Raw genomic sequence first — 16405 nt, 5'->3', positions numbered from 1 at the left:
TAAAAAGAGACTTAAAACTATAAAAAAAAAGTAAAGGAAGGTGTAAAGCCTCTTTGGATCCTGTTTAAAACAAAACAACCATAAAAAGACACTTTTTCAGGGGCTGGCAGGTGGCGTGGTGGTTAAGGCTGCTGGACTCCCACATGGCCGACCATAGTTCAAATCCTGGAGCTGGTGGCTTTCTCTCTCTCTCTCTCTCTCTTGCTCTCTCTCTCTGTCCCTCTCTAGTCAAATTAAAATAAATAAATAAATAAATAAATAAATAAAGCTAAATAAAATAATTATTAAAAAAAGAAACTTTTTCAATAACTGAGGAAATACTTTTTATAGCCTAGTCAAAGTAAAGTAAATAAATAAATAAAGCTAAATAAAAGAATTATTAAAAAAAGAAACTTTTTCAATAACTGAGGAAATACTTTTTATAGCCTAGGTGTTCTATAATATCATGTAATAACTGCTGATCTTGTTAGAGGTAAACCATTATCAAATCATGGTTTTGTTTTTTTTTAAAGCAAGTCCTTATCTGTTAGCTCTATGTATCATCTATCTATCTACACACACATATGTATGTAAATATGTGTAAATACTTATATATATAAATGTGGATATGTGTGTGTGTGTGTGTGTGTGTATATATATATATACATATATATATATATATATATATAAGCAAATGGATATGATTTGCTTTAAAATACTTGAGCAGGAAAAAATTCCAATTGAACAGCATCAATAAATGAAACAAACAAAAATGATATCCTTGTATTTGCATGAAAATTTTCTGGAAGCATACTTAAGAAACCACTAAACAGTAATTGTTGAAGGATTGTGGTTTAGAAGAAAGGAATCAGGGAGAAAAAATTATGTTTTCCCTTTATATCCCTCAGTATTATTTGAATGTTCATATACACACTTTCCTTTTATCATTTTAAACTGGAATATTCTTAAGGGTATACTTTAAAATCATCTATTATTTATTTATGGAATTAAGTGAGTTTCTACATGCCAAGGACCACCCAGAATGGATATGATCAGAAGGTTCCTGAAATGAAGTCTGGGCATTCCAAAAATGCAGTTTTACTAATACAGGTAGAAAGGATATTGGTCATCCTAACCAAGCAACTTAAAAAAGCTTCCTCTAACCAAAATTATACCTTTCAAATCTGGAAAATTTTCTTGCAATGTGGTCCATCACAAGTAACTCTTTTTTTTTAACTTGTCATAGGGCACAGAAAGAGACAGAGAGGGAGAGAGAAAGTAAAAAAGCACACCTCAGGGGGGATGACCACACCGTGCTCCCTTTCCCTCTGGGAATTTTGGACACACATGCACATGTGCTCAGCATGTTTTTGGAGCCACAGGGTCCGAGAACCAACTGCTCAGTCTGCTGAGTGGGGTCACCCCCTGGCTAACCCAGGAATTCCTTTTTTTTTTTTTTTTTTTTGAGACTTTTGTTTTTTGCTATAGGACATGTGCGCACGCCAGAAAGACAGAGAGACAGAAAGCGAGAAATCACCCCCCAGGGAGGATGGCCACACCGCAATCCCTTCTCCTCCATTCTCCTCTCGGGATCTTGGGCACGCACACACACACACCTGGCATGAGTTTAAGCCACCAGGTCTGGGACCCGAACCATGGTTGACTATGTGAGAGTCCAGCGACATAGCCATTACGCCAACTACTGGTCCCAGTAATTCCTTTTTTGAATGGGGGCAGTTAGGAGTTAAAGGTTCCCTTTTACACTTTGTAAAGACCTAAAAGAAAGCATTTTTATTAGCCCACCGGGAGCTTCCCTTGCCCCTCATCATCCCGTCATTTCCTCCACCCTGACATCTTGGTACGGAGGACTACATGTTGAACAACAGATCTGAGAGAAAAGACCAAATCGAGCTTCTAGGTGAGGTTATTGTCATACTCCAGAGGGAAATGAGATGATAATGACGTCTGTTTGGGGTCGGAAGAACATCAAAGTAATAAGAAAGAGAAAGCAGGCTGCCACTGATCCCGAAATTCAGGAAGCATTTCTCACTACTGGAACCCTAACCTGCTTGATTTTACAGAACTGTTTGGGAGAGGAGAGAAAAACTGAACTGTTTTTCCCTGGCCTGAGAGTTCATACCATAGGAAGCAAGAAAACATCACTAACTGGAAACATGGACAGTCGCAGCTTCCCCTAGCACCTGGACTTGTCTAATGTGACCAATGTGCTCCCTGTTCTTTCTGACTGCCCACCCCCCCCAGGCCCCCACACTAATCATTGATTCTGTATCTTAAATGAGTGATGGAGTATACTACATTAAACCCTGCGTGTTAGTATTTCATACTAAATACATTTCATTTTGAAGCTACGCTTCCTTAGTTTTAATTAATACTGCAGTATACATGCATTGTGTACAAATTAGGATGTCTTTGGTTTGGCTGGGCAAACAAAATGGAATACTCATAATGAAGAAAAACGAACTGCAAGAAATGCAATCAAATGATAAAATATTAAAACTATTTGAGTTTTTTGGGGTTGTTTTTTTTTTTTTTTTTGAGAGGTTTTTGCTATAGGGTGCATGAGTTTGCCAGAAAGACAGAGAGAGACAGAAAGCGAGAAATGGGGGATGGCCACGCTGCAATCCCTTCCCCTCCATTCTCCTCTCGGGATCTTGGACACACACGCACATGCACCCAGCGTGAGTTTAAGCCACCAGGTTCAAGACTTGAACTGTGGTCGACTACATGGGAGTCCAGCAACATAGCCATTACACCAAGAACTATTGGAGATTTTTAACTGATTGTGGCAGGAAGACAGAAGTCAAATGATCAAAGTAAACTACACTACGATGATTTATTCTGAAATTTGGCCAGTCACCTTCCCTGAAAATGTCTGTATTTTTGTTTATTCAAGAAAGAGGTTCCATATTCTAGGGGGACGCCCTCCACGTGTATACGATGTTGTTGACCACGATACAAGGGAGGAAGTAAGGACGTCTTCTACTTTGTATACCAAACTATTTTCAGGGAACTGACAGCTGTAAATTTGACTCGAATTTAGAGCCTCAGGAAATACGACCACTTCCTCAGAATGAACACACGTTCCTGTAGCAATAGGATTGAAATGTTCATAATTTCACCTACTTTGCAACAGCCTGAAAAACAACTTCCTCCAAATATACCTTGAACTAGTGAGTATCCCCCTAACACAACGAAATTCACCCCCATGCTAACAGACCCAATGGGATGGCCAGCTGCTAAGTTGCTTCTTTGAAGATAATACGTTCTCTTTTGGGGCAATAATCATATTGGGATGAAAGAGATAACAGCTGTATGTAAAATGCCTGTCACAGGACGTGCAAGCAACCGGTAGTTGTAGTGATATTGATAGTAGTAACAATATACTCGACATGTACCCTCCGCAGCACGGAAGTCACCCTCAGAGCAGATGTACGTTTAAATAACTGACATCACACCATAAATACCCGGCTCAGGGCCTGGCCCAGCACGGTAGTTAGTCACTGAAGCCAGGAGGAAATGCAGGAGCAGGAATCCATTGTGCTGCGGACGTAGGCTCCAGGTGAGCCTAGACAAAACTTTGCTGGCCGAATTTAGTTCGACAGGGAAAAGAAAGATGGGGAAAAGATAAAAGGAGAGAGGAAGCAGGTGGGGGAGGGACTGGCTGGGGCAAGGTCTGGAAGTCCTTGCCTCTGTCTCCAGCACCACAAATATGATTCTATAAATGTGTATCAGGTTGGAAGATGATTAAATGAAGAGGGCTGAGTCAAAAGAGTAGAGAGACCAGCAGGTGATGTGGTAGTTAAAGTGTTGGATTCCCACAAGACTGACTGTGTTTTGAGTCCCGGACCTGGTGGCTTGAAACTCATGCCGGGCGTGTGTGCATGCATGCCCAAAGTCCCAAGAGGAGAATAGAGGAGAAAGGACTGCAGTGTGGCCATCCCCCCCGGGGGCAGGGGGTGATTACTTGCTTTCTGTCACTTTCTCTCTGTCTCTCTGGCAAACCCACATGCCCTATAACAACAATCTTTCTCTAAAATTAAAAAAAAAAATGCAGACAGTGCGACTACATTATAATGTCGTACAATTCTATGAGATAATTCTGTACCAGCTCAGTTTATAGATGAGGAAACTGAACTGAGGCGCTACATGGTAGAGTCCTGCTGCTGGCTGGATCTGAGCCACCCCTTCATTTCCAGTTTGGTGTTCTGCTGTCCTGTCTAGATGTAAATCCTCAAAGCAACAATCACAAACTTCAATGGGTGAAAAACATTAAACAAACATGGAGGTTTTTAGGAGCGTAAGTATTTTAACTCCATGCAGGTTTTTTTTTTAAAAACAATTGTGATGGTTTTACAGGCTTTGCAATCAAACTTTCAGGACAGCCACGTCGCATGACGGTTAAGCGGCTGGATTCCACATGGTCAACTGCACGGTGTGAGTCCCGGATGAGGCAGCTTGGAAGTCATGCCAGGCAAGTGTACATGCATGCCCAAAATCACGAGACGGGAATGGAGGAGAAGGGACTGTGGCTATTCCCCCAACCCTAGGGAAGGGGGTGATTTCTCACTCTTCCCCTCTCTGTCTCTTTCTGGTGAGCATATGTGCCCTAGGGAAAAAACTAAAAAAAATGGACCAGCAGGTGGCGTCGTGGTTAAGGCACTGGACTCCTACATAGCCAACATCAGTTTGAGTCCCAGACATGGCAGTTTGCTTTCTCACTTTCTCTCTCTCTCTGTGTCTCTCTCTGGCGAGTTCGTGTGCCCTATAGTAAATTTAAAAATAGTAATAATAATAACAACAAATAAAACTAAATAAATACTTCTTTAAAAAAGATCAAACTCTCTCTTGTTAGATCCCACATGTGGAAATTTGTAGAAAGTCACAATAACGTGCAAGCAAGCAGGTAGTTTCTGCACGTAGGCCTCGACACGCACATAGGAAGAGTTCAAGATGCCAAGTGACCATGGTCTGCATCAGTCCTGTCTTGACTCCAGCCCTGCTAATACCACGTCTGTGTGGGATAGCCTACCTTCTGACTTTTTTTTGGAGAGGTTTTTGCTATAGAGCATGTGCGCTCCCCAGAAAGAGACAGAGAGACAGAAAGTGAGAAATCACCCCCCAGGGAGGATGGCCATGCCACAATCCCTTCTCCTCCATTCTCCTCTTGGGATTCTGGGCATGCATGCACAGGCACCTGATGTGAGTTTAAGCCACTGGTTCCGGGACTCGAACGGTGGTCGACTACATGGGAGTCCAGCGACATAGCCATTACGCTAACTGCTGATCCCCCACCTTCCTCCTTAATGATATATGTGAACTTAGTATCTTTCAATGGAGTTTCTTGGGCATGTCTCTCAAACGCTATTTCTGGGCGACAGCAACCCCCAAACACAATTATCGGCAATGGACATCACTGGCTTTATCTGCTATTGACATTGACATCTTCAATACATATTTTAACAAGCATTGAATAAACTAAGAGAACAATCTGCTGTCTACATGCGGTCTAGGTTTAAATGACAGGGAAAGCAGAACCGAGATCAGTGACAGATAGTTCTGAATCTTGGCTAAAAAGTGGATTTTCTAAATGACTTCATGTATGTGATCATTCTCAAGTTAAACTCTCATTCCCATGGGTCAGATGGGACTCTCCCAAGAGGTTACCTCTCTCTCTGAACTTTCTATGTTTTTGCAATAATTTTAATAACATTGTATCAATTTTAAAGAAAATAGCAGCCACAAAATTCGTATGTATTGACCTAGAAAATATTCTTTGCTCTCAGCTGTATGAGAACAGATTGTTTCCAAGCACATTTAATTTCTTTTTAATTTGCTATAGAACATGTGTTCTCACTATAGAGAGACAAAGAGAGAGAGAGAGAGAGAGAGAAAGTGGACTCTTCCCCCTACCCCAGGAGAAATGGCCATGCCACTATCCCTTCTCCATTCTCCTCTCGGGATCCAAGTTTATTTCAATTTTATTCAATACCGTGAGATGTTTTGGAGACCCTGTCTCTGAAACTCTCCCTATTATTTCTTTTAACTAGGAGTCTGGTATCCTGGGAATCTTGTTGGCCTTCTACAAGAAACTTTGTCTTTAAAATAAAAACCATTTATTTTATTCTTGCCTGTAACAGAACAGGAGCTTCAAAGAGAACAGAGTCAATGTGTGACATTTATCTTTATAGCAAACGCACACAATCTTCCCTCATCGTGTCCCCTTTCGGAGGAGCAGTGTAGCATGTGCTGGGGGCACAGGGTCACATGAAAGAAACCTCCTCCTCCAGTGTCACGTCTCTCTCGTGGGGCGGAAAGGCTATCGAATGGTGGACTCTTTAAGGAATTAAATACACCATGACCTGGCAACAACTGAATTCTGCTCAAAAAAGAAGGCCAGACCTAAAAGGCATAGTTTTTTTTTTTTTTTTCCTTGAGGGTTTGGACTTCCCTTGACCTAAAGAGGGACAAAGAAATGCTGGTGTCTAAATTACTCAAGCCAGGATCTCAGCTTTTCTAACACATATCCCTTTGTAACTCTAGAATCAACTGTATATACCCTTTTTGCAACATTTCAAGAATGAGTTTTCAAAAAATGCAAACCCTTCTTGAAGTCAGAATAGTGTGAAGTTTATCTGTGTGGCTTTTGTGTGTGTGTGTGTGTGCTAATTATCTGTTTAAGTCATTAGGCAATAGAAACTCTCCCTGCTGTGAGAAGCTGGTCTATCTATTTTGAACTAAACTAAAATTGCATACTAAGGTAATGGGGAAAATTAAGAATGAAAAATGCTTAGAAATGTAGCTGAAGACCAGCAGGTAGAGTGGTGATTAAGGTGCTGGACTCCCACAGAGCCAACCATAGTTCAAGTCCTGGACCTGGTGCTACTTGAAAATCACACTGGGAGCATATGCATGCATGCCCAAAACCTCAGGAGAATGGAGGAGATGGGTTGCAGTATGGCCATCGCCCCGGTGAGTGATTTCTCACTTTTCCCTCTCAGTACCTCTCTCTGTCCTTGGGTGAGTGTGCACACCCTACGGCAAACACATTTTTAAAAAGAAAGAAAGAAAAGAAATATGGTTCTCACCACATGGCCATAATGCTTCTTAGGCAGAGCCAAGTGACACTCGAATCCAGCCTCTAAGATCTTTCAAAGCCAACAAGACAAGGGGTCTTCACAAAGTTCATGACAATCCATATTATGGGGAAAACTATGCACGGACTTCAAAAGTTTTTGCACCAAAACAAACTCCAACTTTAATTTCATTTTCTACAACCTCTACGAAGACCCCTCATATAAAATGGGTAAGGGCAAGGAGGAGAGAAGGGAAGAGACACACGAAGCAGCTCCAGCTTCCTTTCCACCCCTTAGATTCCAAAAGCAGGTACCTGAGTAACACCAAATCATCTCTCCATGACATAAAGACAAATCATGAAAAAAAAAAATTAAGATATTCTATGAGCTCCTTCTTAATCCATCATCTACCTAGGCTGCTAGGAAGTGATGACATTCACTTTATTTATTTAGTTTTTAAAGAAACATTTATTTAATAGTATTAATTATTATGATCATTATTTTAATTTGCTACAGGGCACATGTGCTCACCAGAGCGACAGAGAGAAAATGAGAAAGCAAGCTGCCAGGTCTGGGACTCAAACTGCTACCACTCATGTAGGAGTCCAGCACCTTAACCACCATGCCACCTGCTGTTCCCAGTGACATTCACTTTGAGCTTAACCACCATGCCACCTGCTGTTCCCAATAACATACACTTTGACTAAAAGGAGTGCCACATCCCCTTTTATATTTCCCATACAATAATAAACAGAACTTGAATTTAGGATGCATAGAATATTTTTTGAGTAACAATTTCAAGGGCCTTCATATTTTTCTTTGCAATGATCTTGCCTTTTGGATAAGTCTTACAAATTTAATACTTTCTTTTTTAGAGACATTTTTGCTATAGGGTGTGTGCACTCTCTGAAGAGATAGAGAGATACAGGGAGACAAAAAGCAAGAAATCACCCCCGAGGGGGGATGGTCATGCCACAATCCCTTCTCCTCCATTCTCCTCTTAGGGTTTTGGGCACGCATGCATGCACACGTGCCCAGCCTAAGTGTTTAAGTCACCAGGTCCAGGACTTGAACTGCAGTTGACTACATGGGAGTCCAGTGATGTAACCATTCTGCCATCTTCTGGTCCCACAAAATGAATATGTTTTTAAATATAATTTCTTCATCGCTGAAGCTGCTTCACCAAGTCTTAGATTGTGAGGAGAGGCCCGTGGTAAAGGGGAGTGGGGATGGGAGGGTAGGGACAAATCCATGAGAAGAGGGTTAAAAAGTCCAATCTGGAAGTTCCTTTCTCTTCTCTTTCCATGTGAGCATGCTGAACACTCATTGATTAAAATACTAAGCGTTTCAGCAGTAGAATAAATTCAATGGAAAGAACACATCATTTCTGCTGAAAAGCCTATTGAGATGTTGGCATGGGATCATGAGCATCCGAAGAAACGGATCCCTCGGGTGGACAAACTACCACAGAACAAACGAAAGTCTACCGACCACTGGAAGCCCATAACCGCCTTCTCATCTTTATTTGTGAAAAAAATTATATTTCACAACGACTGGTGGTTATACCCAAGACCACTTTAAAATGGCAAAACTACTACAATTTGGCCTCCAGGAGATAAGATTTTTATCACACACTGCTTTTGGAATCTTCAGTTGACTAAAAATGTATTATTAATTTTGTAAAAGCTTTTCCAAGTAACTAATGTCCAGATGGATTTATAGTGTAAATACCATTCACGCATTTCTTTAATAGCTGGGCACAGAGAATATTTATAAAATGGCACTTTGCACGGAATCACATCTCTCTTTCTGCTTGACCCATGAATGAAATTTCTCAACATCAGGAGTGACTCGCTCCGTTGCCAAATGACTCAGCCCTCTCTGTTCTTTACCCTGTCTCCTGACTTGAGCTCTTTCTCTCCTTATGTCGCCAGACGGCAGGTGAGAAGAGATGAAAGTCAGAATTGATGCACATCTCTTCTCTGGATTTTATGGACATTTCAGAAACTCTGCAGTGAATGGTTTGGATCACTCTGAGTCATAAAAGTCTCTGCTATCCATTTGCCTAGCTCTGTTCTGCTGTTTACACACATTTTAAAGTAATTATAATTAGCGCATAGAGCTCACTCAGCAATTTAAGTGGAAATTCTTCATAAATGCATCACATTGATGTTAGCTGTGATCGTTGGGTCAATTATTTGCCATTGCCAAGCATGCTTCTTCGACGTGGTTGCAAAGAATCAAAAGTTGGCTAGACATCCACAGCAGCAGTGTTTACACTGATGAGGAACACACTGCCTACTTCCTGTTCCGGTCTGCCAGGATATCCTTGAGACACATCTGAGACCCCATACATACATCTAACCCCGGGAACCTGTATTTATCACGCACACGATGTTCAAGCCAACCAGGATAAGAAGGGATGTTTCCACTATGAGAACTCAAGTGCCTCGATCTATCCCTCATTTGAATAAGTGTGAATACCTAGCTCCTACATGACAGCGACTTCTCCTTCCAGAGGACTGTCTCCACTAGAACACCTTGATTCACATTTTCCACATGTACATCCCTTCAGAATCTGATTGGACTTGAATAAAAGAAAGCATTTGTAGGAAACGCTTTGATTATGTTTGATCGACACTATCTTTTTGAGGGCTTCTTCTATGACAAGAAATTACAGAAAAATAGGACAACTGCAAAAGGCTTAAATGCCACAAAGAAAGTAATAAAAATGCTAACATAAAAGTATATACTGTGATAAATTAGGCCAGCTAGTTACTGATTACACAAAAGTCCATTTGTGATGCAGGCAGCAGGAGGGTGGGCTCTCCCTTGTCCAGCATTTCAAAAGCAGTGGGTTTTTTTTTTCCCCCACGATGTCATTGATGCCATGCACTCCATGACAAAGATGCTTTGATCTTCCCCCATTAAATATATCTTGCATGGTCCTCGCCTGAACTTGGCAAGAAAAAAAAAAAATCATTTGTATGAAAGGCAGGAAGTACTGTATGTCTCTAAGATTATTCATTACCTGTCAAACGAAGCTATTTGTGAAGTCTTTGTGTACTACATACACGAAAGAGTACTACTGCTTACTTAAAGTATTTGGTTGTGTTCTTGCTTTCTTTTTGTTTTTGTTTTTTTTTTTTTTCTTCCTGCCTCAGATCAGATGGGGAACCCAACGAAAAAAGGCAAGGAATAAGACATCCCAGTTTATAATAGAAAGCCCTATAAGGTGATTGAAAGAAAAGAGTCCATACCTGAATTGGAGGGTTTAGAAACTCTTCCCTTAGGAACCGGGAGTAACAATAATTCCAAGGACTGTGGCGGTGGCGGAGGTGGAGGTGGTGGTGGAGGTGGCGGGGTTACTTTTTCTGGCTTCTTCTCTGAAGGCGGTGGTGGCAGAGGATCCTCAGGCAACAGTGACGATTTCTCAGCCAGGAGGCTCCCGGCAGCCCTTGCAGCTACCTCCTTCAGAAGAGCTGCTGAGGAGGTCATAGAAGCCAGGGAAAGGAAAGAGCTGGCCGGGGGCGGGTGCTCCTGCCCAGGAGTCAAACTTCTCTCACTGACTTTCTTGGACAAAGCCGCCAAGGTCGAACTGGCAGACTGGGAGCTAAAGGGGGAGGAAAAGGACTCAAATCGCATGGTCTCCTCAGTCCTGGTGAGAGATTTGTCCTGCAGAACGGCATTGGCTGCAGCTTTCAGTTTGAGGATGGCTGAATCCGGGGACAAGCTGCAGGTGGTGGTTGAGTTCGGCAACCACTTACCTTGATTCCATATAAAACGGTTACTTGGAGTGTATTGGTCGTTCTGTTCCTGCTTCTCAGCCAACTTCCTGGCCAGAACACTGAGCTGCTGGGCATGGTGGGATGGTGGGGAAAAGGATAGATTTGAGCCAACGTTTACAGGGGACTCCACCCTGCCGTTGGCAGTGGCTGTGGCATCGAGTTTGAGGGACCCGGCCTCCAGCAGCCGCCTCAAGTTGCTGCGCAGGGGCTTGTTGGAACCTGGGGGGTCATCTTCACACAACGAAGACACTCCCGGGGAAAGGTGATCTTGACACTGCAGTGAGTCGCGTAGGACCTCACTGTCCAGAGCCACCAGCTCCAACGTGTGACTGCTGGGAGTGGCACTTCCCAAGGAGGTGTCGGGGGAGGTGGACTGCTCCTGGATCCGGTCCTCCAGAGACAACTTATAGTTCTCCTGGACTTCGCCATAGGACGCTTCCGACGGAGTCTCTGAGGAGTTTCCATACCAGTGTTCTCCTTCACTGAGCTCTCCTTCCGCCTCTTCCTGCCTACTAACATCTGGGGGGAATTAAGAAGATCCAAAGTGAGCAACAGGTAAGTCTCAAGACAGTCAATGGAGCGCATGCCACGCCTTCTCTTCCCTACCACCCGAGAACCAAATGAAAGACTGCAACGGCCTTCACAGCATGCCAAGGGCTGAGTCAGACATTCTTGGCAGAAGCCTGAGAAAGGTGTAAATGCTAACTGGGCAAAGGTCAAAACATACCCATGGGCCTACACCTACCTTAATCTTTCCGATCATTATTCCAAACAAGTCGAAATGGAACAGGAAGGAGAGACATGGATCTGGTACAGAAATAACTGGATGAGAAACGGCCATTTTCAATGAATGGGGAGGATGGAAGGGGACAAGCTGATCCCCCTATGAAAAACCAGCCTGGTAGCTTTAGGATCAGGTCAGCATCAGGGAAGCAGCCAGTGCAACAGTGAGACACCGATGGTGGGAAGCCAATTCCCCATTTTCTAACTCCACGACCTCAGGCAAGTTGCTTAGCTGACTTGAGAATCCACTTCTACTAGTATAAGATACAATCCCTTTTTCCTTTTAAAGAATTATTTAACTTTACCTATTTATTTATTTACTTATTTTAGTTTGACCAGAGAGGGACAGAGCGAGAGAAAAAGAGAAAGAGATAAAGGAAAAGTGAGAAAGCAAGCTGCCAGGTCCAGGACTTGAACTGTGGTCAGCCAGGTGGAAGTCCACCACGCAACCTGCCAGTCAATGTAATCACTTTCTTACAAGTTTAATCAAAAATGTAAATAAGGCCCAGCCATGGTGGTACAGTGGTCACAGCACTGACCGTCACACGGAAGGTCTGGGTTTGGGTCCCGGTCACCCTCTACACACGTAGCACAGGCGTGCGTGTGCATGTGCCCATGATCTCTGCTGGCCGAAGGACGGGACTGTTGAGGATGCTGTCTTCTCTCTCTTTCTCTTTCATTAAGAAAATAAGTAGGGGTGGCCAGCAGATGGCATAACAGTTTCAGTGTTGTATTCCCATATGGCCAACTGCGGTTCAAGTCCCAGACCTGGTGGCTTGAAACTCACGCCGAGTGCGTGTGCGTGCGTGCCCAAAATCCCAGGAGGAGAATGGAAGAGAAGGGATTGTGGCCTGGCCATCCCCCTGGGGGTGATTTCTCACTTTCCCTATCATTGTCTCTCTGTCTCTCTTTCTCTCTCTCTCATACACACATGAGCATACATACCCTAAAGCAAAAACCTCTACAAGAAAAAAGAAAGAAAATAAGTAACCTTTTTTAAAAAAATGCAGCTAACACCTACCTGACTCATTTCACCAGTTGTTCTGAAGCTTAAATAATAAGCATATGGCCATGTTTTGAAAACAGGCAAGAATGATACAAATCAGCTCTCATGAGCAAACAGTATTCATGTTACTCATTTCCTACGGTGACCATCTCCGCCATGTTAAGCATGCTACTTGTTTGAGAGTCCTCCATTCCCATCACCAACATGCTTGCTGTCTTATCTCAGGCAGGGATTAGACATTTGTTCCTCTCGCCACTAGAAGTCAGTTACGATTCTCCCTAGAACACTCAGAATTAATCTCTCCTCATGTATTCATTCAACAAATAATTACAGAGTATCAGCAAATAGTTATCTACTACATGACACCATTGGTCCAGATTGTTCTAGATGGAACAAAACAAAGATCCTGCCTTCTTGGAGCTGACATCCCAGTGGACGAAGGCAGATAATTAAGCAAAATGAATAAGTTAGTCATCAAAATAGTATGGCAGAGGGTTGGTAAATGCATTGGAAAAAGGATGCAGAGCAGGACAAAGTGGACTCGTGGAAGTGGTAAGAGGAGAATTGCGATCTTCAGTAGAGTGTTAAGGGCGGGCTTCCCTGAGGTGGTGACATTTGAGCAAAGACTTGAAAGAAGTGAGGAGCTGTCCTCACAGCTGTCCCAGATAGTCACCATGAAGGCCTGACATGGGAGCATGCCTGGCATGGGCATGCATCAACAAGGAAGCCAGTGTGGGTAGAGCGGAGAAAGCATAGGCAGGGGAGGAGAAGAGGAGGTCCGAGAGATGACATGAGTGAACGGGTACACGGGGATGTGTGCAAATGCAGAAGTGTGTGTGTGGTGGTGGTACAGGAGTGGGCCGTGTAGATCATCAGAACATAGTGAGCTACTGGAAGGTCTTTTGTATCTGGCAAAATTGGGAACCACCGGAGGGTTTGGGGCAGAGTAGTGGCATGAGGGGACTTAGGTCGTCTAGGGACTGTTCTGGCTGCTGTGTGGGGAGCAGACCACAGGTGTAAGGGAGAAGGCAGGGAAACCAGCTAGGAGGCTGGAATCCAGGTGAGGGACGAGGGTGGCACAGTTCAGGTGACTGCAGGTGGTGAAGTTGCCATATTCTGTATATATTTTGAATGCAGAGCCGGCATCCTCCTGGGTTGTTTATATTGATTTCAGATCACTCTAAATTATCTGTCTACTATTGGCTTCCCTTCCAAAACAGGGATCCTTGAGGGCAGGGGTTGCATTTTATTATCCAGCTAACCCACACTGTGCCTGGTACAATGTCTGGTCCCTAGCAGAGTTCAATAGATATTTAAGGACTGGGCCAAAATTCTTCACTGTGCCAAGTTTTTTCATATAACATGATGTTTCTTTTCAGAATAGAAATAGCTGGAACTGGTAATGTATGAACTACAAGCTGATACATTGATCTTCCCATGCTATTTAGAGAAGAAATGTCACAAATGACAAATTCTCTTTCACTAAGCTAAAGTTCTGCGACTCTTTCCTGCGATTCTTTATTAAGTTATCAAGAAAATGTAAAATATCAAATGGAATTTGCCCCAAAAAATGTAAAAAGCAGATCAAATTGAATTCTCTCTGTTAAAAACAGTCTGGTTCTTTGCGATTTGCTACATTGCCTTCTTCCCACTTGATTCCAACATTTTTCATCTTTCCTGAAATCAGTGTTGACCATGAACTCATCTCCCCAGTGGCTTCTCGGAGAGATGCTTTTTTACCAAACATCAAGCAGTCAACATCAATTTCAACAACAGGGCTAATTTTATGTTACTTTAGCAAACCACCTTTCTTAATATCAGATTAAGTATCTCACCTTTCAAGAGATTCCCATGAGAACTATCCTATAAATAGCAAAAGAAATCAAAATTTCAAAAACATCAAAATTCACGATAGTTAGAATTAGTTGACTGTCTTCTTCAAAACTCTTTTTATCTTTATTGACATTCATCAGATGAACGAACAAGACAATATATGATTCCAAATTAAATACTTGTATTTAATGATATTTTTATCATTTTTGAGAAGCACTTGATAGTCAAGATTGATCCCTAACCAACGCCGTAATAGTCAACTAATAAAGTACATAAAACCAGGTATAAATTAATTTTTAAAAATTTAATGCTTGTTTATTTCTTTCTTCCATGAAAGAGAGAGACAGAGAGACAGAGAGAGGGACAATAAAAAAACAAGCACGCTCAATAGCATCTTCAGACGTGATCTACCCCCATCCTCTGCCACCCCAGACCGTATTTTGGATCATGGCTATGCACACACACCTGGTGTGCAAAAGGAGACCTTGGGATGCAAACCTGGAACCTTCCTCCATGGCCTCAACATAATGAATGGAGCACTGTGCTGCCACAGCTGGCCCCAAATCAGAGCTTTGAGAACCACGAAAGTTACAATCCCATATCTAACCTGGAACTGAACTAAGACTATTCAATACCTTAAAGGCAACCAGTTAAATCAAGAACACAGCCATGCAGTGCTAATGCCAGAACCAAACACCCCAGATCTCTAAACCCATGGCCCAGTGTTTTCCTACAAAGCCCCTTACACAATCAGCTCAGGCCCTCTGGAGGGCAACTTCCATGAGCTCTGTCTGAAAAGCTGTCCCCCATACCCCCAAGAACCTCATCTACTCTCCATCCTCAAGAATCAGGAAACAGCAAGGGATTCTGTTAGACCAGGGCAGTACCCTGATCAGGGCAGTATTTATCTTGCCATCATCTTTAAGAGATGAGTACCGGAGCCTCTCTATTCTCTTCTTCCCTCTTCTTTGCTGCAGCGTGGCCAAAAGTAGATTTGAATACCTAAAAGAATGTGGCACACCTAACCGGCAAAGCCCCAAAGGCAAAGCTTAATTTCCTACCCCAGTCCAAACCCATAGTAAGCATTAATAGTCCCCACCACCAAACGTGCTGAAGCAGGTAAGCGCGTTAAGGACTAAAAACGTTGTCAAAGTCAGGCTCTAATCCTATTGAGCAGTGATAAAGAGATCCGAACATTCCTGAATGATATGATAGAACACTGAATGATATAACAGCTAACGTCCGCTTTTAAGTGACTTCCCCAGCCTTGCTGAAATACAAACCCCGAGCATGTAAACAAAGCACTCCCAATAGAAGTTGTTTATGTCCTAACAGCACCTGGGTATTTCTCCACCATCCATCCCTCCAGGCTTTGGAGACAGGATCAGTGAGATACATGCTCCTCTGGACTGCTAGAAAACGCAAATACATCAAGAATATTTTTTAAACTTACGATACTTTATTCATTGCTTTCCCAAAGATGTTGCTACTGAAATTGAGGCTACTGAAGTAATAAACCACCAAATGATTTTAATGCATGGCCTAGAAATAACAAAGACCAGAAACTTGATGGAAACTTATCTGAAATGAGGCTAGTCTTACCGGAGGTCCAGTGAAAGGTGGGGAAAGCTTGCAGAGAAATGAATACAGCATAGGTGGGGATGTGCAGAAGTTAGAGAAAAAACATAAGTGATTCAAGCAAATATGCTTTCAGTTCGCAAAACAGCAAGGATAGTCGTGGACAAATATTATTGCCATTATTTTGTCTGCCGGGCTCCTATCTATTTTTCACATTCACTTTGGTCAAGGAGGTGTCCTGGAAGGTTGCGCTGGTCCAGCTGTGGGGAGTCTTTCTTTTCTTTTCTTTCTTTCTTTCTTTCTTTCTTTCTTTCTTTCTTTCTTTCTTTCTTTCTTTCTTTCTT

General features: G+C 42.7%; 1 protein-coding gene across 7 annotated transcripts in view; it reads right to left on the bottom strand.

The window, feature by feature from the left end:
• The window catches only part of ZNF827 (zinc finger protein 827), a 215438-nt gene that overhangs the window by 162024 nt on the left and 37009 nt on the right, over positions 1–16405 (bottom strand). For all 7 annotated transcript variants that reach the window (XR_333830.3, XM_006143462.3, XM_006143465.3 and 4 more), the window contains exon 2: positions 10334–11380. Coding sequence is in view for 6 of the 7 variants with exons in the window: in XM_006143462.3 (XP_006143524.1) it covers positions 10334–11380 (1047 nt within the window). In the remaining variant the exon portion in view is untranslated. The remainder of the gene's footprint in view (positions 1–10333; positions 11381–16405) is intronic.

The sequence above is a fragment of the Tupaia chinensis genome, unplaced genomic scaffold (genome assembly GCF_000334495.1).
Source record: "Tupaia chinensis unplaced genomic scaffold, TupChi_1.0 Scaffold000098_3, whole genome shotgun sequence".
Lineage (NCBI taxonomy): Eukaryota > Metazoa > Chordata > Mammalia > Scandentia > Tupaiidae > Tupaia > Tupaia belangeri.
The sequence above is the reverse complement of the archived record's forward strand: the minus strand, read 5'-3'. Positions and strand labels throughout refer to the sequence as shown.